This window comes from Artemia sp. Qi Xiang Cuo, chromosome 6 (genome assembly GCF_049724085.1).
Source record: "Artemia sp. Qi Xiang Cuo chromosome 6, ASM4972408v1, whole genome shotgun sequence".
Classification (NCBI taxonomy): Eukaryota; Metazoa; Arthropoda; class Branchiopoda; order Anostraca; family Artemiidae; genus Artemia; species Artemia sp. Qi Xiang Cuo.
Window position 1 is genome coordinate 67,944,493 of NC_142799.1, and position 21,530 is coordinate 67,966,022.

Sequence of the window (21,530 nt, forward strand, 5' to 3'; positions counted from 1 at the left end):
TATTAACCTAAGAGTGAAAATTTGGTCAACACATCCTCTACCTTTTCTAAAACCGCACTGCTCTTCTCTTAAAACTTTGTCTACGGCATCTCTCAGTCTAAAAAGTATCATATTACTAAGCAATTTGCTACCTACAGAGACCAGACTAATGCCTCGATAATTACCACACTCACTTTTATCACCTTTCTTATAAAGTGTCTTAATTAAGGTTTTCCTAAAATCATTAGGTACTTCCCCTTTTTCAAAAATCATATTCATAATCTCCAATAACTTCTTTCTAACCTCAGAGCCACCATATTTAAGAAACTCATTTACTACCCTATCAGCACCTGGAGCCTTATTATTCTTTAATTCTTTTAGTACTGTTTCTAATTCCTCCTCACAAAACAAATCTTCCTTCACATCCAAGGTATCACAAACTTTTTCATTTTCCTCTATATTTTTTCCTGCAACTCTATCTCGGTTAAGCAAATTCTCAAAATGTTCGGCCCATCTTGCTTTAGCTTTTGTCTTATCGCTAATTGCCACCCCATTCCTATCTTTAACTGGGACAAGTCCGGATTGACTACTACCTCTCAATTTGTTAACGTGCCAGTACAATATTTTACTATTATGCCGTCTAGCTGCATCTTCTAAATCCTCGGCAATTTTATCCATGGCCTCCACTTCACACCTCCTTAGTTCATATTTCAATGCTGTCTCCACTTTCTTTACATTTCTTTTGTTTTCATGTGATCTATCACTCAGATAATTCTTGTACAAGTCCTTTCTCCTTTCTATTAAACTTAAAGCTTTTTCACTAATATTCTTAGCTGCAGTTCTAGCTTTCTTCCCTAATACACCTTCAGCAACTTCACAAATTATTTTTCTAAAATTATTCCAACCATCTTCCACGTTATCAAATTTTAAACTCTCTAGTTTAGTATTCAACTGTTCCTGGAAAGTTTCTCTCAAATTCTCATCCTGGAGTCTACTAACATCATAACTTCCCGGGAGGTAATTACCCTTCCGATATTTCAGCTTTAAATTAACCCTTGACACTACTAGATGGTGATCTTTACTTTTAACATCAATAACAGCACTCCTGTATACCCTAGTATCTTGTATTGATCCAACCAGTCTTCGATTTACTATAACATAATCAATAAGGTTTGCTGTCTTACCATCACGTGAATACCATGTTAGCTTATGAGCCATTTTATGACCAAACACCGTATTGGTTATAACTAGATTGTTATACCTACAAAATTGCAAAAGTCTGTATCCAATACTGTTTTCTTTTCCTACACCAAATTTACCTAAGCTGGGATACCATCTATCCTTATTTCTACCAACCTGGGCGTTAAAATCTCCCATCAATAACATCATATTTCTACCTGGGACCTTGTCTATTTGCTCCTGTAACTGTAAGTAGAATTCATCTGAGTCACTAGTATTTCCATCAGTCGGTTCTACAGGGGCGTATACTACTATAACTGATACCTTGAACTTACTAGTCATAAAATGAGCAATTAGTATTCTATTATTAATACCTTCCCAGCCTAAGCAAGACTTAGCAGCTTCCTTATTCATCATGAGCCCTACTCCCTGTCTATGTACCCCCTCCTTCCTGCCTGAGTAAACAAATTCTATATCACCTAATTTCATGCTTCCTACCCCTGGGATATGAGTTTCTGAAACTCCTAATAGATCTAGTTCGAATCGTCTGAATTCGTCAGTCAAAATGTCGATACGATTGTCATTTTTTAATGTCGTAACATTCCAAGTTCCAATTTTCATGTTCTTTAAATCATTGAAATTTTTTCGCCTCAGGAAAAGCAATGATCCTGGATACCAGTGCAGGACGGGGATCACATATCTTCTCAAGTCTACACCGAAGTGCTTAAGACGGCTTAGAACCGGAAAGCAAGAAGTCCCTGGGACCTCCATGAATTGAGGTTTTGTGCAATCCTGGGCCCATCTTAGTCAGAACATGGTTTTCAGCACTTGGCGATGCTCTTCTATCAACAAGAGTCGAAATCCTGCACAGACAATCTCAAGCCTATTACCTCCGACTCAGTATATATTCATGCCTACAAATATTATGCTACTAGGGGGAGGCAACCCGTAATAGATAAATTAGCTAGGAAGAGGTTTTTCAGCCCAAAGACGCCCATCAAAACATACCAATCCCAGAAGAATTGTCCATTAGTCAGAATCCCGTGCGAATGCTGTGTCGTTTACTAGGCGTCAACGTAAGGGCTTATTAGCAAGCTTTCTCAGTAAACCAACCATCATAAAGAGCTGTTGACACTTTGTGGTTTGATTGTGAAACATGAATAAAAAAACTGAAACTGTATGTCCCTTTTGTCGGCGAGCTTGTCAATCAAAGCGGGTGATACCCCAGGGAATTCCCAAAGCGGACACATTGCTCAAATTAAAATTTCTTTAAGCTAATTTCTAGCGTTTTCCTAGCAGTATGCTAGAAAATTTATCGGAACTGCTCCTTCCTGAACTTAAAGAAGAAAGTTCTGCTCCACTTCGTCGAAAAAAACAAAATTCACGTTTTCTGATGACGTAACCTTTATTAAAACTGAATATCTTTATCTAGAGCATAAAACATTAAATTCTAAATGGTTTTCTAAAGTGTCTGGGAAAGTAGGTTTTGGCTTCTAGTTTTCTGTCATTTATTCGGGTCTTTTATCCAAGCTCTACAAGTTATGGAAAGATCCCCCAATCCATTCTAAATGGTTTGACCACATAAATTAAAAAAGTTTATAATGAACAAGATAGGATGATCCTTTAAGGTACTGCTACTACTGCTACTAACAACAACTCACCGCAGCATCAAGCCGCCTGAGGCCAACACAGCTATACACGCTCCTCCTCCACCCCAATCTATTCAAAGCCTCCCTTTTTACAACCTCCCAGGAAGTTCCCATTTCATTTAAATTTTTATTTATGACATCCTCCCACCCCAGACGAGGACGACCTGCTTTCCGTATAGCCTTAGACGGTTGGCCGAGAAGGACAATCTTCGGCAATCTATCATCCTTCATCTGCATAACGGGCCCTAGCCACCTCAACTTTCCTTTCATTATAACCCTAAAAAGCGGTATTGAACCAAATTTTTCGTACAACCTACTGTTTGAAATATTGTCAGTCAACCGGGTACCCAGAACAATCCGTAAGCAATTTCTCTGGAAAACATCTAGCATATCACCGTATCATCCTAATGTTTTTATTAACTCTTTCTAACCTCCTAAGAAATGAAAGTTGCCAAAGAATTTTTCTAAAAAGAAAAGAAAGCTTTCCAATTTTGCTTCAAGCTCCTTAAGAAAGGAAAGTATCGATAAATAAATTTTCCTGAAAATGACTAAGTTTTACTGTAAAAGTTTCTCATCAAACTTCTCAGCAACATCCCAGAATGACATGCCATATTAAATTTTAAACTATTAAGTTCAACTATATTGTCTTAACCTTAATGTAATTGAGTTAATCTACTTACTAGAATTTAGTAATATGTTTTAAATAAAAGGATAAAAGGACCAAATACTACTACTACTAACTACTAACAACTCACCGCAGCACCGAGCCGCCTGAGGCCAACCCAGCTGCGCCTGTTCCTCCTCCATCCCAATCTATTCAAAGCCTTTCTTTTTACACCCTCCCAGGAAGTTCCCATTTCCTTTAAATCTTTCTTTATGACGTCCTCCCACCCCAGACGAGGACGACCGGCTTTCCGTTTAGCCCTAGACGGTTGGCCGAAAAGGACAGTTTTCGGAAATCTATCATCCTTCGTCTGCACAACGTGCCCTAGCCATCTCAACCTTTTTCTCATTATAACCCTAGGAAGAGGGATTCAACCACATTTTTCATACAGCCTACTGTTTAAAATACGGTCAGTCAGATGGGTACCCAGAACAATCCGTAGGCAATTTCTCTGGAAAACAACTAGAAAATCTTCATCCGATTTTCAGAGCGACCATGCATCAGAGCCATATTTGACCACTGTCATCACTGTACTTTCTAATATTCTAAAAGTATGTAAACTTGAAATGAGGGTTTGATTTCTGAAATTTTGAGTACATTCTTTAATGCATAAATTCACTTAACCATACGTCAATTGACTTCATGTCAATTCATTTGAATTGCTTTTATGAAATTTAAGTCTAGTGACATGAAATTAGTCATATAATTACATATAGTAGCTATAGTGACTTAATGATCCTATTGAATTCAATCTTCAACTGATCAGACTTTTTCTTCTTCTTTTTTAATGACAATTCTTCTTCTTCTTCTAGCCTAAGCATTGAAAATTAGTTAGACTGATAGACGCAAAGTCCGCGCGAAACGCACTATAATTGCCACTTCTGGGAAAAAATTTGTTTAGTTTGTAATGGTATTTTATTAACAAATAAAAACAGATAAACAAAAAAGACCAAAATTAACCACAGAAATAGTAAAGAAATGAAATTTAAAAGGGTAACCAGTTCCTCTCTTATCATGTTTATTATCATTTAAATTTTTTTGTTCATGAATAGCATTCCTATTAACAAATTTTAAGGATCTAAGTTTTGTCGTTTCTAGACAAGACGTTAAAAGAACAATTAAATACTATCAATTTTAAATTACTGAACTAAATTACAAGGTTTCACTAACAATCACAGTACAGAGAAATCTGGAGCTACCCCTGGTTCCATCCCTTGGTCTTAAATAACTTAAAACAGGCAACTAGTAATCTCTCCATCTCTCTCTCTCTCTCTTTTGAAAGTTCCTTATTGGTTAAAAAATGTCTTCTTATTCAAACATAATGTTAAAATTAAATCTCTAATAAGAATTCTTTTACAGTTGTGATAGAGAGGGAGAGGTGAGGGGGAGAGAAAGAAAAAGAAATAAGCACTTATTTGTAAATGAAGAAACGAAAAAACAATTACAGAAGGGTTTATAAGCGAATAAATAGTAGCTTGAAAAGACGTAACCTCTCGAGAACCTCGAAATTATGTTTTTGAGGCCCTTTTCTATTTTTGGCAGTCTTTTGACAAGAAAATATCATTTATATTCTTTTTCTTTTGATAACGGGATTGTGTTCCACTTTGAACAATAATTATAGAGTCCTTTGAAAAAAAAAGTGAAAAATTAAGAGGTTTATGTCATCAAAGAAAAATGACAGGGACATATGTTCCCTTGGAAACTATTCTAAAATATTGAAGAAATTTTTAAAATTCGTTTATTAAAGGAACTGAATCCGTTTAAGAAAAGCCATACACAGGGAGATAATATCCCTTTCATGACATTGAATCGGGATAAAAATTAGCTGAAAGAAATTTCTTGCTTGATGTCTATCGCAAAGCCATTTCTGGTCGTTCCAAAATATAATAGAAGAAGGGGCCTTACCAATTTGCTAATCCAAAAAGGATGCCCCCCCCCTGCTTTGGGATACAGGGCTGTTGATACAGTCCTACAGCTATATACAAAAAAAGAAATGCAAGTAATGAAATTCTTTATTTATAATATGCTAAAAATTCCAATTGTCATAATTTCCTCTTTCTTTCAATTTCAATCCATGTTTATAAATAGTTTTGAAAATATGTTTACTCCTCATTTTGAAAATATTTCATTCATAATATGTTTATAAATAGTTTTGAAAATATGTTTACTCCTCATTTTGAAAATATTTCATTCATAAGATGTTTATAAATAGTTTTGAAAATATGTTTACTCCTCATTTTGAAAATATTTCATTCATAAGATGTTTATAAATAGTTTTGAAAATATGTTTACTCCTCATTTTGAAAATATTTCATTCATAAGATGTTTATAAATAGTTTTGAAAATATGTTTACTCCTCATTTTGAAAATATTTCATTCATAAGATGTTTATAAATAGTTTTGAAAATATATTTACTCCTCATTTTGAAAATATTTCATTCATAAGATTTCAAAGATGGCAAAACATATGATATGCTGTGCCTTACCTGTTAGGAATTGTCCTATTTTTAAGCAGCTCTGCTGGAGGGTTCCCCGATATACTGAATTTGATATTGTGATTTTCTCAAGACCATTCCTGCTTTTGTCCCCCCTCCCTTTTTCGAAAATCAGTTACATGTCTCAGAACATAACCTTTGTTGGGTGATTTTAAACTTGTTGAATTTTACCTATTTAGAATGAACGTAAAAAATTATTATTTGATTAGTGTGTTGTTATCAAAACTATTTTTGAGTCTCGGTTACTATTAGCAGGCGTAGCTACTTACTTAGTTTTTTATCAGAAACTGTTTGATGGGAGAGGACACACTATTCTCTAGGTTTGTCCTAATATTATGTATCTACATTGTATTTGTATTACTAATATTGGAAACGTAAGTTCTTACTCTCAGTCAAAAATAACTGCTTAAACAAAATAACTGCCAAACTGTTGGATGGTTGTTTTAGCGGTTTTGTTTTACCATTATTAACCTAGCTCCATTTAATGTTGTTGTTTAAGTTTTTTATGATCAGATATGCTTACTTAGTTATTAAAGCTTATTTTCTAATTCTTTTCTAATATGTTTTTACTTCTAAAAAAAATTGTGCTGCATGTAAAAAAAAGAAAATTTGGCGGACCATGTGGGAAACATGGGGTAATTCTAAATAATGTAGCCAAAATCTATTCAAATTTGGATTAAATTGAAATGAAACTAAGTTGAATAAAACATAATTAGACTGAACATAAATCAAAAATTGGATTAAATAGTAAAACATTTAATCAAGTGATGCTAAAAAAAAAAAATGGCAACTTGGTTGTTTTAGTAATCATTTTGTACTGGGTTTGATGTTTGCGTAATTATTAATATTCTGTATGAATGGTTGGTATATACAAATACAATTATATAGACCGGCAATAAGTTGTCGAGACTATTGGTAACATTGAACACAGCTGAAATTGGAACTAACCAGATTTTTAGTAGCTGTTTCTCTCGCTGAAATATAATAGTAATATATCGTATTTAAGTGCCGTATGTTACTTCTAAATAATTTTGAGAAAGGGGGGGGGGGTCCAGTGTGCCAAAATAGGGAGAAGGAAGCGATATACACGATAATTATATGAAATTACTAGAGAAGTCACAAAAAATAAAGCCTTGTCGTTTTGACAGGTATTATTTAGGTTTGAAGATAGCCGTGAGTAGCTGTGTTGGCCTCAGGTTGCTTGGTGCTGGTGTGAGTTGTTCGTAGTAGTCGTAGTAGTAGTAGTAGTATATTTCGTCTGTTGCATGTTTGATTTTTCAGATGCTGGTCAGACTACTCTTTAAAACGTATTTTTCAGTACAAAAATTAAGCTTAAAGAAAGTAAGTAGGTGAATAATAAAGGTTTTTTAGGAAGATGTTAATAAAATAGCACACTGCAAACCCTCCAAAGCGCTTTTTAAAACTTTTTTTTTATAGCGCCAACAGTTTCCTGGTTATATATTTTGATCCATAAGAGAGGCATAACGAACCTAATGCTTAAGCTTACATTATCAATAGGAATTCAGGCATACGATGTGAATTTTCACATCGAAAATTTTGCAAGTCCTCAAATTCAACAAGAATGTGGCACAGGTCCTGTCGAAATTAGTGACAAATTTCAGTTGATAAAATTTTTATTCAAATTTTAATGCATTAGAAAGTGACAGTAATTTATTTTTAAGGTTACTTAGCCAATATTCAGATGCCATTTACGCTTTCGTCAAGTGGGATCTACCACAGATTATGGGCAGGGTTATCAAATTTAGAGAAAGATCCACACCCTGAAATTTCAAACAGTGCGCGCACGTTATGTACCTACATCAGGGCAAAGGTAACCATTCGTTCTATACTGTGTTGGTAAGACAACTTTAGTGTGACTCGTGCAAAGGTTTTCAGTCTGCATGATTGGAAGGACCGATATAGGGACAATCCCCTCTGACAACAAATCTGCCGCCCTTCCATCAGCTTTTTAGTAGAAAGGTAGAAATGCTGCGCCTTATTTGTGCAAGGGTTTCAATTTTAAAAAAGGATTTTAGTTCTAAGAAAGTGAAACAATAGCTCAAAATGAACAACCGCTAATGAACGCTAACCAGAATTGTGCAAGGGTTTCAATTCTAAAAGAAAAGGATTTCAGTTCTAAGAAAGTGAAATAATGTCACAAAATGAGTAAAAAATATGCATTTGAAAGTTTGTATTAGGATCCAATTAATTCTCCCCAGCCTACTAGTTTGTGGCATTCCCGCAAACAGAAAATATTATATGATGAACCACTCTCGGTGTGGTAATTTAGGGTGTTTCCAATGTTGTCAAGATGTACTTAAAAACACCCTTTTGCATGCTGACCAATTGTCTCCGAAGTGCAGATGGTCGGGAGTCAAAGCATGGTTGGGGCAAATCATCCGACGCCTTCAGTGGTTTCCCCCAGATTTCTCCAGGTTCCCATTTAGGGCTGGGTCGACTCTGGCTGAGCTTACAGAGTAACACCGCCGACTCCCGTTCCAAACCAAATAACCAGCAACACTGGGACTCAAACCCCTGTCCTAACGGACTAAGGATTTCAAGTCTAGCGTGCTAGCTCCTCGGCTAGGACGGTTCAAAATGTACTTAATGTGCTGCTAGAAATTGTCGTATTTTGCTATCTAATTTTTGCATCGAAATCAATAGACAGAGACAATCAAATACAGACTAGTCATCTGAAGGCTTTTCAGTTTTTGTAAACTCAGGCTCTGACAAATCGTTATGAACAGATCCTTGATTGTATTATTTATGTTCTATTGTCTGCTGATTCATGTATTAACGTGAGCTTTCAATTATTTTTTGTCTTGAGACTTGTCAACAGTGCAAAGCTATCTCAGCTTTAAAACTTTCAGCACGCTCCAGGTTTCAAACGATGGCGTTGTTCTACAACCCGTCAGGAAAAATTATTTTGTGGAGTCGGACAATATTTTGAGGGTGGGGTGGGGTGGCAACTTCGAAGAAATACAAAAACTAGGGCAATTATATGGAACTTACTTCAGTTTAAAATCTTAGATAAATTTTGATTAGGAGGTACGGACTCAAAAACCTCCTCTCTGTGTGCGGGCTTCCACTCCCAAGAGAGGATAAACTTTTTTATGTTAAATTAGAATGAGAATCTTATGAGAGTTTTGCCTGTTTCAAATATTTTTTCAAACTTTTCCCGTAGCTCAGACTTTTTTGTAACAATTATTTAGTTTTATTCGCGAAATTTGGTCGTGCTTCAAAACACAGCGCTCATTTTTTTTTTTTTTTTTTTTTTTAATATTCTCCTTGACACAAATTTTGTTTGTAAATTTAAGCGTAATCAAGTTTATTGCAGACCTATAGCTTTTCTGGATTAATTTTCTGAGCTTTTTTTTCGTCTGAAACCCTTAAACTTCCATCCAAAAAGTTTCAAAAAAATCATGCTAAAAATATTCTAGGTATTAGAAAAAAAACATGGCTGTTCTTGATTTAGTATTTAAAGTTGTATTAGGGGAGCTTTCCTAAAGAATTGAACCTTTTCAAATCTAAAAAAAAAAAAAAAAAAAAAAAAAAAAAAAAAAAAAAAAAAAAAATGTTGGTGATGAGCAATTCTAAATTAGTGTTTGAAGTTCAAAATCATTAGTTGAACTCGTATATTACACAGTAGTAATGTTACAATATACAAATTTACTATGTTATTTATTTGAAAGATAGGATTGTTTATCCTTTTGATGAGACTCTCTGGTTGTCCCCCTGCCTTACCCATTGAATCCCTGTAGCGCATAATACCTCTGGGCGTATTTGTTTTCGTACTCGCTGTCACCTACAATTTTGCAGAAATCTCATCAGCAGTTAACCTACTGTTACCCCTCGTGCAACTAAATCCCCGTGTCTCTGAACCCACGTGTAGCTGAACCCCCGTGGATCTGAACCCTCGTGCAACAGAACCCTTGTGTTGCTGAACCCTCATGCAACTGAACCCCCGTTTAACTGGACCCACGTGCAGCTCATCCCCATTTAACTGAACCCTCGTGCTACTGAACCCCCGCTTAACTGGCCTCCGTATAACTCAGCCCATACGCAATTCAACCCCAGTTAATTGAACCTTCGTTCAACAAATGAATCTGGCTCTAATTGTTTTTGACGTCCAATTTTCTTTTTTTGTAACAGTTGAAACGATCATAGCTGAAAAAGTTCTGTGGTTTGAACTTTATTGTTTTTATTTCTGATAACATTCGCAAAAAAAAGTAAGAGAAATTATGACAATAATCAAGATTACAAGAAAGAAAAAAAATCCTAGAATAATTGCAATTGTGACTTTCAGTTTAATTTTGATAGTTTAAAAGGACACTATTTTCATCAAAAATTTTCTTTTGATTCTGTTTAGTAAGTAAAAGTAAGCATGATGGCACTAGACCCTTAAGGTCCAAACCGGCAGTGCTGATCTCTGTTGCGTGGCCCTTCAGCCTGGAAGTGCAATTGGGTGCTTGGGGCCAGCCATCCTATGCTCTCGCACACCCTTCCTGCTTACCTTCCCCAGATTTCTCCAGGTACCTATTTAGAGCTGGATCGACTCTGGCTGACCTTACAGAGTCACACCACTGACCTTCGTCCCAAATCAAATAACTGACCATGCCAGGGATCGACCCTGTGCCCCTTGGACAAAGAATTCGTTGAAACGCATTAAAAAATGATGTCTGCATAAAACTTAAAATAAACATTGGCAATTTTTGAAGCAGTCTGTTTAGTATGTTTAAACATTATATTGAATTTGTTAATCAATAAATGATTGAATAATTGATTGTCTATGTAAGAAAGAAAATATGGATATAAATTTACTGCATGTCTGTCTAATGAAACTAGTATCGATTGGGATAAAAATAAATTTTCTGTTGCTAAGCAACAGAGGGTTCTACAGAGTTCCCCTATAGGTTATTCGAAAAAGCGGAAAAATATGCTAAATGATAAAACATATTCAAAATTTCAGTTTCTTATAGAATAGAATTATTTCGCTCTCAGTTCATGATATACAATCAGTGAGTATGTCACAACACAGAAGCAACTGTCAATAAGATAATCGAAACATTTGAAATTTAGAATAAGTAAGAAAGAATTGCATTCTTTTTCAACTTTTTCTGATTATTTTGTAGTCGGTTGCTTTTGTGCTGCGATAAGAACAGCTCGTAGGTAGTATATTTTAATTCCTTGGTTATTGCATGAAGTAGCTACTAGACATAATATTTGACTTTTTTTGCTCTTTTTATTTTAGAGTTTTTGCTTTTTTTAAATAGTTGTGGTTTAAATTATTTCCCATTTTTCAAAGTTGAGGATGCCTTGTTGTGACAAAGACAAAATATTCATTTGATTGTTCGTTTTCTATTGCTTTCTACGGGGCATAAACCCACTGTTGTCAAGGTTGGCTTCTTTGTTTTTTTCTGCTTAAGACTAAAATGTTGGGTTGTAACGTAAATTTTCGATAAAACTCGAATATTCAGTCACAGTGTGCGATGAGCAGTAGTTTCTAATTAATTTTTTTCCTTTATTGTAGGGTTTTTGGTAGTATATGGTGACTTGAAGTGTGTCCAGTTCGGCTTCTAATTAATAAAAAAAGATTAGGTGACGTCTAAAGTTAACATTAGATGTATTTTTGAATTTATATGTATTTTATGTATTTTATATATATACATACATATATATATATATATATATATATATATATATATATATATATATATATATATATATATATATATATATATATATATATATATATATATATATATATATATATATATATATATATATATATATATATATATATATATATATATATATATATATAATCCCACCTCCTCTCCTCTCAGTGACGACAAATTTTAAATTCAAAATACATCTAATGTTAACTTTAGACGTCACCTACTCTTTTTTTATTAATTAGAAGCCGAACTGGACACACTTCAAGTCACCATATACTACCAAAAACACTCCAAGAAAAGAAAAACAAAATTTGCCATTCCCGTGGAAAAGGGCGTCCTCCCCCAACAGGAAGCCCTTCATACGGTGGCTATTTCTTACCATACCTCTAAACTCTTCCGGATGGTGAACCCACATATGTCCTATAAAACAAATAATAATAACAAACAAATTCAAAAAACCTAATTAAATTAATAATAATGAAACAAATAAACCAAATTATCTATCAGTATTACTTTTCTTTTACAAAAAAAATACACCTACATATTTACAAATTACAAAGACCTCAAAGAAAGTTGTAATGATATCACTTTTCAACTTGGATGTTTGAACTGTGTCTCTAAAGTTAAGCTTGATTCCTGTAAGATGGACTATGTGAAAGGTTCTATGGCGTATTGCAAAAAAACTTAAAAAAAAAACTTAAACGACCAATAATACAGTCATACTTAAAACGAACAAAGCCTACCACCAACAAAATTGTGATTCCCATCAAGAATTTTGTATTATTATTTTAATATAAATCTTTTTATTGCTTTTTCAGTTCTGGATTATAATAAGAAATCGTCCATGAATTTATTGTCTTGAAACGCTGATAATAACTAGGTGAAACTTCCTACTTTTCTGCATTAGACTTATTCCAGTCGAATATGCTGCCTCCTCACCTAAAGCTGAATGTCTGTATTAATTTGGGCCAAACGGTGCATACATTTTGGCGGCAGTTTTACTCCGAGAATTTTTCAAAATATTCTGGTGTGGTAATGGACTAGTACCACACTAATTCTCGCACTCGATGTTTCTTGTGCTTAAGTCACAGTTCGAGCTCCAGAATCGCTCTTCAAGTACTTTCTCTTTTTTTTTTTTTTTTACTGATCTTTCTATAATACAAGCTTTGATTCTTCAATTTTATTCTTTTATTTTATTATGCAATATTTTTTTCCAATTTCATTTTATATTTTATATTTTTTGTAATTTTGTAGCTCTATAATTTTATTCCATATTCTTTGATATCATTTCTTTTATTCTAGAATTATTTTTGTCTTCCTTTCTGTATCATTATGTACAATTCTATATTTTATACTATTTCTATATTTATTTAATTATTTATTTATTTTTATATTTAATTACTATTTTTATTTATTGTTTTTCATTATTATAATTATTTAATTTTTTATTTATTTATTTATTATCATTTATTATTAATATATATGTTTATTCATATTTATTTATATATCTATTGTTCTTTAATATAAGCATTGTTTCCATAATTATTTTCTTTTATTCTATAATTCAATATTATTCTCTAATTTCATTCTATATTTTATGCTTTCTTGTAGTTCCAAAACCTTATGATTTCATGCTGCGTTTTATTGTATAACTTTCTTTCTTTCATTCTATAATCATTTCTGTATTTATTTCTTGTATCTGTATATAATTCTTTCTTTTATTTTACATTCTATAATATTATGTATTTAATTTTTAATTATTTCTATAAATCTATGATAAAACTTAATATAATACCAGTCATTTTAAAATCTGTATTTCAGGCTCGAGATCACATGGTGTCTAGAGATGTTATTGATGCCTCTATTGTTAGATCTTCTAGCCCTGTTTTACGAAATCCAAAAAGGTATATTTGTTAGAAATGGATTTGGTTCCACAGTAATAAGCGTACCTTTAAAACTAGCTAGGTTCATCGTTAATGAATAGAGTTAATATGTACAAAACATCTCTAGTGTTTACATTTTCCTTAAATAAACCAAATTCTCCTTGTGACAGAGTTTGTGTGTTTCTGGCGAATTTTGCGCAAAGGATTTCATAGTTTATGGTTACCAACTTAATTTTGCTTTAACCCTTTCACTTAACTTTTCAACAATAGAGTTTTTTTGGGTTATTTAAATAGGAATAGGACGCTAGAGACTTTGAAACCAGCTGTCTGGGTTTGTAAAAACAAAATGTATAATATGTTGGTTGTTTTGGAGATGTCATATATCATATTTATCTGATACAAATCCATTATTTTATTTTACCCCCTATCCCAAAGAAAATGGAGTTAATATTTGGTGAGGTACTTCGTTCTTTCCATCCCGTCATCTTTGTCGGCCCACCTTTCAAAAGTGAAGAATATTGCTAACAACACTTCAATAGTGCATATTGATTTCCAATCTTATTTTATAAAAAAAAAAGAAGCAAGTTAAACTAGGACACGTCAGTGCTACCTATACTAAACGTTATGTTCCTTGTTGTTAAAGGTAGAGGATTTTAATTTTTATTGATGGGGTTTTCGATAATGACTGCTGCAATGGTGTAATTTCTGTTTCGATCTTACCCCAATTTCGAGGGGCTTCGCAATATTTTTCGTATTTCTAAAATTTATTTTCAAAATAATATTTTCCTTTTAAGACTAATAGAAACAATAGTTACTATTCCTGTATCAGCTACAAGTGGTAAATTTTCTCACTAAGCAGTTTATTTTACGTGTTTTTAAATTTTTAGTTACTATGGGCCGTGATTCGTTCTTTACTAGGTTGCAGATACTAGGCTAAAACCTAGGCTGCAACCAAGGAACTGGAGTGGGATGAAAGTATCCTGCGTTAAAGAAGAAGGAACAGAAATAATGCCGTAAATTCGTTTTATGTTTCTACACGATTTCCCTTTAAATTTATGCTTGCACTGCTTGTGCTCCGGGGCCTTCTTTGTAATTCACTTCGTCTTAGCCTGCAATTCAGTCTTATATCGCTGGTTCTCTTTTCCTGACGTTGATTCCCTTTTCTCTATGCCCTTTAATTTGAAAAAAATATTTATCATTAGGTAAAACACCAACTTTATACCCCATGAAGCATGTTTTTAAATCAATGGAGCCAAGCACAGCTCTTTCATTCTACCTTGTTTAATATTCGGCTTTGGGACGCTTTTTTAATATCCCGAAATGTTTCAACCCTTTTTTACAAGTTCGTTATAACATAGCTGGGACCATTCTTACACCTTTCTATCATCCCCGATGTAAGCAGGAAAAGCAGGAGGGCAGGAAAAGCGAATTAGCGCAATCATAGTATACATTCTGCACTTGTATGATTTATTGCATTTATTCGACTTTATTAGCACTTTCTTACACTATATTTTGTTATTTGAGCCAATTTAAATTTCAGACGATGAGAGCTTTCTTAGGTTATTTTTTGATAAATTTTATTAGGACTATACCAAATCTATTATAATATTATAATTAGAAATTTTTTAATTCTAATAAAAATTCTGTAAATCAGTCACATCTAAGATGCGAAGCCTTGAATCTGGGTCTTTTTTCAGCTAATTTTTTTTTTCAGCAAAAAAAATTAATGGCCTTATTTTTTCTTAATCTATTTAAAGAACACGGCATTGGACTTTACAGTCCCTACCGGCGGTGCTGATCTTCGTTTCTTGGCCCTTCAGCCAGGGAGTGCAATGGGGGGTTGGGGCCAACCATCCTATGCTTTCACACACCCCTTCTGTTTACCTTCTTCAGATTTCTCCAAGTACCCATTTGGTGTTTGTTCGACCTTGGATGAGCTTACACAGTCATGCCACGGAGCCGCGTCCCAACCAAATAATTGGGTACACTAGGATTCGAACCCTCGTCCTCAAGGACAAAGGATCCTAAATCCAGCGCACCAATCCCCTCGGCTAGGATCTATTTAAGGTCTTAAAATTGTAAACTCTAAAGGTGGACCTCATAAATTTTGTCTATAGCTGTTTGTAGGTAGGTGAATATCCCTCCTCTTTCTATTTGAGAATTCTGATTATGTTATTGGCTCTCCTTGAGCTCAATCTCTATAAAAGAACTAAAGACGATAGAGATTAGGAAAGCATTGTACAAGAAATATATATTAGGGGTGGGATTAGGGAATATTGAATAGGGGAGGGAGGGCTTTGTAAAGTAAAATCATGGTTCGTTAGTACAGTTCAAAACACTTTGGGATGGGGGGTCTGACGTTTCTTTTCTCCAGGGGTGGGAGTCAAGAATACGTAAGAAAAATTGGGAATTCTGTTCTGTTAAAACATGACAAAAAAGCCCACATTCAGTTAACATTTTTTTTTTTGCGATAGGCTAGTAAAGGTGGATTGCTTTGACTTAAAAAAGTAAACAAAACTTGTATGTTTTAGCAAAAATTGACAAATAAATTAAAAAAAAAATATTTGCATAGAAAGAAGCGCATTTTCGATTCTTACTTTTCACATTTCTTTATCATCCTTTTGTTCAAAGTCAGGTAAGACAGCCAGTATGTAAAGCAGCATAACAACAAAAAAATAAAAATAAGGTACTCAATTACTTACGGAAAGAATTGTAAAATAAATTCATTTTTTTATTGCTTGAAAGTTTGTGAGATAGGGATTTTTCAGTATAGCTATTGTCTAAGTTGAAACGGTACTTGCTTTTGATTCATCATTATGGTTACCATGGGGAATATTAGCTACCCTAGAAAGTGCCATCTCTGGTAATCTCGCAAATGGAAAAGAACTTGTTTCTGAGGAGGATATGTATATTATAATTTCAACGGAAATAATAGAGGAAATAATCAACCGAAATGTAAAGTTTTGGTCTCCAGGCCTGGATGCCCCCTTTATATTTGCCTGCTTTTAATAATTTAAGGAAAAATCCCTGTAATAAGGACTCCAGAAATCACTGAACTTGATTTTTTTTTCCACGGATCTTGTTTAGGTCTATCAGTATCAATGCTAGTCTAAAACTTCTAAACAAAAAAAAATTCATCCCTCTTTATATTATGCCTTTTTAAGTATTTTTACTTTTTTCCTCTGGTCTAGCAATAAATATCTCATATTGTACCAAACTATCCAGTATAGTTCAATTTGTCCAATTATGGTTCAGTTGCCTTTTAGTGATCGGTGGCACCGGTGGCAATGGAAGGCGTGGCATCCACCTTGACCGCTTTTTCTTACGTCCAATGTTTAAGGGAGGACCTTGCGTACCTTTTCTTTTGTCAAGTTTACTGCCTCTGTCAAGTTTATCTGGCGATCATCCATAGAGTATTTTGGGCTTTTTTAATTATTTCTTTGGTTATCATCTATTTTGGTCCTCCAAAACTATAATTGTCCTATTGGTCTTGCGAACCCGCTTGAAGTCTTCTACCTATGTTTTGGCAGGGAGCGCACTCACCCTCTGTTGCGTTCAACTCCTCATTCATCTCTATAGAATGTAAAAACGGTTGAGAAAGCATTGACTTTGTTACGACTCACTCCTCAGTCGTCGCGACGTTAAACCGCCTGTTGCTCATAAACGTGGAATTTCTCTTCCTCCTTCCTATCCTTCCTATCCTCCTTCCTGTCCTTTCTTATTTTAGCTCCTTTTCCGCGGATTCCTATCAATTTTGAGTTGCTTTATTGTGTCATCTCAACATTACTTGTAGGTGTCTCGACCCTGTGTTACTCCTTTCTTGTATATTTGCAAAATGCCTCTTAGAATATAGTTTTGATGAATCTCGGACAGTTATCCAGGCCATTCTTTCATGGGAAGTATGCATAAGAAACATTTTTACGTGATAATTTTGGTATTGCGTAGGCTCGATACCTAATTCTGCATAAAGACTTACGTCTCACACACGTCATTAAGCTTTGTTTTCAAAATTAATTTTCAATCATTCCTCTATAAAGGTCTAGCATATCAATTAATTTTTTATTGTCCATGCTGTTGTGCCTTAATTTGTCACATTCAGCACTGTTGTCTTGAATAATCAATTATTTTGTGTCATTTGGATCGTTTAGCCCTGGTGTACGCCCCTAGGCTAATGTAAGACACACTGTACTTTTTCTAATCTACTATATACACTGACTAGCCCTTGATGCAACCTCCATACACCTTGGGGACCTGCCCTTCTTGCAACCTTCTCGAATTCTATAGACTTTGTGCAACCTATATCTTTGGTTGAAACACCATCAAAGTAAACATATTTGTCTAGTTTTTGAAGAATCTAATAACCTACTTTTGAAGCCCCTTGGGAATCATCCCCTGCTCTAGAAAATCTTTGTCTTTTGTAGATTCACCTTAAGATCGTACTAAGAACTAGTTTAAATATTAATTTCTATGCATTTTATGTGCAATCCTTGAGAGAGAGGTATGTTTTTCTCTTATAATGAAAGAGCTAGCCTCTCAAGTTACTAAGTTGAGGATCAAATTTCTCTTGTTACAAATGATTAAAAACGTAAAATTCAATGTTTTAAGGGAACTTGTATGAAATACCCCCTACCTAATATTCCTCTAATGTTTTTTTTCTTTCTGACGCTCAATCCTAATGAAATATACCTAAGTATGATAAAAAATATAATACTTTAGAAACAAATTTGGGCTATATATTTGTACATTAGAGGGGGTGGGGTAAAGTATAGCGGATCTGCATGCCTGATGTGTTAAATATAATTATTCGGCATATTATGTAGTAAGAGTTGTTTTCTAACCTCACACTGTCGAAATATTTTACTCCCATCCCCCCTAATGTGCAAATATATAGCTCAAATTATGTATTTCCGTTTATTCTGTCACTTCTCTTTGTCTTGTCTCACGCTAAGCTGAAAGAAACTAAATAAAAACCGGTTCTGCAATGTGTAAATGAATGAGCAACTTGAGCGGTAGGGGTATTTCATACAAGTACCGTTTTAAGAAATGAAATTTATTAATATTTAGTTAACAGAAGATTTATCATTGGATTTCCTATTTTGACTAATGTTTTATTCGTTTGTTTTTTCTTAACGTTGTATTATTTTATAAGATAATCTTACTTATCTCTTCTGTCCTACCTTGTTTATGCGTTTTAAATTTGCGTTTAATTTCCTTTTGAGCTCTTTTTGCTGTCTTTCTTCATGTTTTTTTATATTACTGTTCTGTAGCATTTTCTATTCTGTTTTTACTTTTTTTTCTTTTTGTTTAATCATGTTGTTTCGATTGTTCATGCTTTTTTGCAAGCTTTTTGTCAGACAAGCGGTGCTTATTATTCCAAGCCAATCCAATGATAAATCCGATTATCTTTTTTGAAAATGGATTAATAATCATTATTGTATATCTCTTATACAAATCTTGCCCCCGTTTTTTTCTCAAATTGAGACAAAATAGTTATCTTTTGTAAGCAGGAAGTGTCATCCTATCCTTTTCCCCCCTTTTTTTCTGTTTTTTTTTTCCCATCCCTAGCCTTTACACTATAACTATTGTATTGTTAGTTAGTCTAAAAGTATGTTTTTTATTATTATACGGCCTTTTTCATAAACGCTAGTATCCTCTCTTTAAATCTCTTTTCCCCCTATTTTCCTCACAAAAGGATTTTTCCCTCCTAGAAATAGGAAATTTTATTATTTACAAGATTGTGTCTTTTTATTTGATCCATTAAGCTATATTAACTCTGATAATTAAATAAATAATTAAATAAAATATATTAAATAAAATAAATAAATAAATTAAATAAATTAAATAAAATATTTAAATATTATTAATTAAATAAAATATTATTATATAAAATAATATTAGCTTCAATTAACTGATGCTATTTAGCTGATTATAGTTTCTCTTTTCAGCGGAGATCAAGTGCAAATGGAGAGGCTTTCCCCGGAATTAAAGGGAACCCTGGTTAACTCAAAGAAGAGGAAAACTAGCATTTCCACATTGGTAAGCAAGTTCTTATTTTATAATCTACGCTACTTTGACTATTTCGGACTAAATCTCTTGGCAAGAGTGTTCAGAGATATGTTAATTTGAAATGGTAAACGTTTTTTTGGTAAAAGCCAAAAAATAATAAACATTAAAAAAGGAAAAACCTTTTTTACTTGTATTGTCTAGAAAATACCAATGGTAGTATGGTGATTACGTCTATGGCAATAATTTCCCCCCAGGGCCAAATATTTGCGCCTCAATTTGCCACGAATAAGAATAGCATGTATACAGAATGTAGTGTTTATCTTTAGACAACCTTATAGCTCAGAAACTAAGGGCAGATCGTGGGATTTTTCCATGTATGCATTGTCCCTACATGAGGGGAATAATAAAATGAGCTTTAGGGGTTTCCGATTCCTAACTTTAAAAATTTAGATGATAAACTGTATAAGCCTTCGAGTGTGTCTATTGTAGGTAAAAATACACCATATATTGGCCACAATTGGTTCAATTGGCTTTTCGTAAATTACTCCAGTCAAAAGTTAAAACTAAATGTAATGTAGTGAAGATAAATCTTTGCTATACAACCTCATACGCAACCTCATACGCTCAACCTCATACGTCAATGCTGAATATCTGAAAAACTAAGGCTTCAAAAGGAATTGTAATTATGGTCCGGGCTGCTTGAAGTTTACGAAAACCGTAATTACAGTGGCCATATATAAGGGATTGAGGTCCTGCGCACGTGTTAGCTTTGCATGATGTTATAACCCAGACCAGCTATAAATACTCCCAATATATATTTAAAGGGTGCTAAAATATATGCGCACCCTTTCTGTTAAACTCTTGCTTTGCAGATATATCAGACGAAATAAATAAGTTTATTTTTTTTTGCATAATATTCTTATTATATAATATTATAATAAGAATATTATAAATATTATAATAGAATATATAGTATTCTATTCTTCCTAAAACTCAAGTAAAGTAGCAAAAGGAGGCTCGCTTATATAGTCTGTATAGTTAACAATTGGAGCAATTTAGAATGTCGAAACCTGAAGGGAGGGATTCTCCCTTCGCCTGTATACTTTTGTGCTGATATTGCTCAAAATTATGACAACACGCTTCGGAAATTTTAGCAAAATTCATCGTTGTCCCTTAAAACTTGCGTGAATAGAGACTGTTTTTTAAGAGACGATTTACTCTTCCTCTTTTCTCGACGTTCGTCCTCTAATAATTAAAAGTTCAAATGGGGATAAAAACCCTTTTAATAGACAGTGTTTCACAAAGAGTGATAGAAATTCACAAAAAATACCAGATATTTCGGTTATATATGCAGCGAACTTTCACTGCATATATGACCGAAATATCTGGTATTTTTTGTGAATTTTTATCACTCTTTGTAAAATACTGTCTATTAAAAGGTTTATCCCCATTCGAACTTTTATTTATCGTCATGGAAAAGCAGTGTGGTCTCTGAAAATATCTGGTCCTCTAATTCTCTGGATTTTATGTAATGATTTTTTTAATTAACTTTTCAAATTTGACTTGCCCCCAAGGTTCTATCAGTCGACAAGTTTTATTGCTGGGATTTTTTCTCATGGTTTTAGACCATTGATTGGCTTCAATGCAAATGCACTGAGGCTTTCGTTAGTTTTATCTATATGACTTTTTATGTCACTCTTTAATGACAATTCGACTAGTGAGAGATTTGGCCTAATCAGTTATTTTGAAAAAAGAGAATTCTTGGAAGTATCAGCTTATTTGGTATGTATCTCTTAGTTTTTTGCTGCAAGGAAAATAACCGTTAATCTCATTTCTGAGATAGAAGAAATATTTTCTTTGGGAAAAGAATCGAAACAGAGTTTCCATTAGGTGATTATTATTGTTGTGTCATTGATTTGGAATGATTTTTAGGCACTTTAGGCCTAAAGGCCTAGCTATTAAGAGGATTCAAGCATTGTAACTTAAAATAATATAAA

The 21,530-nt window shown here is 33.6% G+C and overlaps 1 protein-coding gene across 1 annotated transcript in view; it reads left to right on the forward strand.

The window, feature by feature from the left end:
• LOC148951543 (regulatory-associated protein of mTOR-like) overlaps window positions 1–21,530 on the forward strand; it is a 322,491-nt gene that overhangs the window by 205,203 nt on the left and 95,758 nt on the right. The window contains exons 13-15 of the mRNA XM_089091020.1: window positions 7,649–7,797; window positions 13,466–13,548; window positions 19,473–19,563. Of these exons, the coding sequence (XP_088947146.1) occupies window positions 7,649–7,797; window positions 13,466–13,548; window positions 19,473–19,563 (323 nt within the window). The remainder of the gene's footprint in view (window positions 1–7,648; window positions 7,798–13,465; window positions 13,549–19,472; window positions 19,564–21,530) is intronic.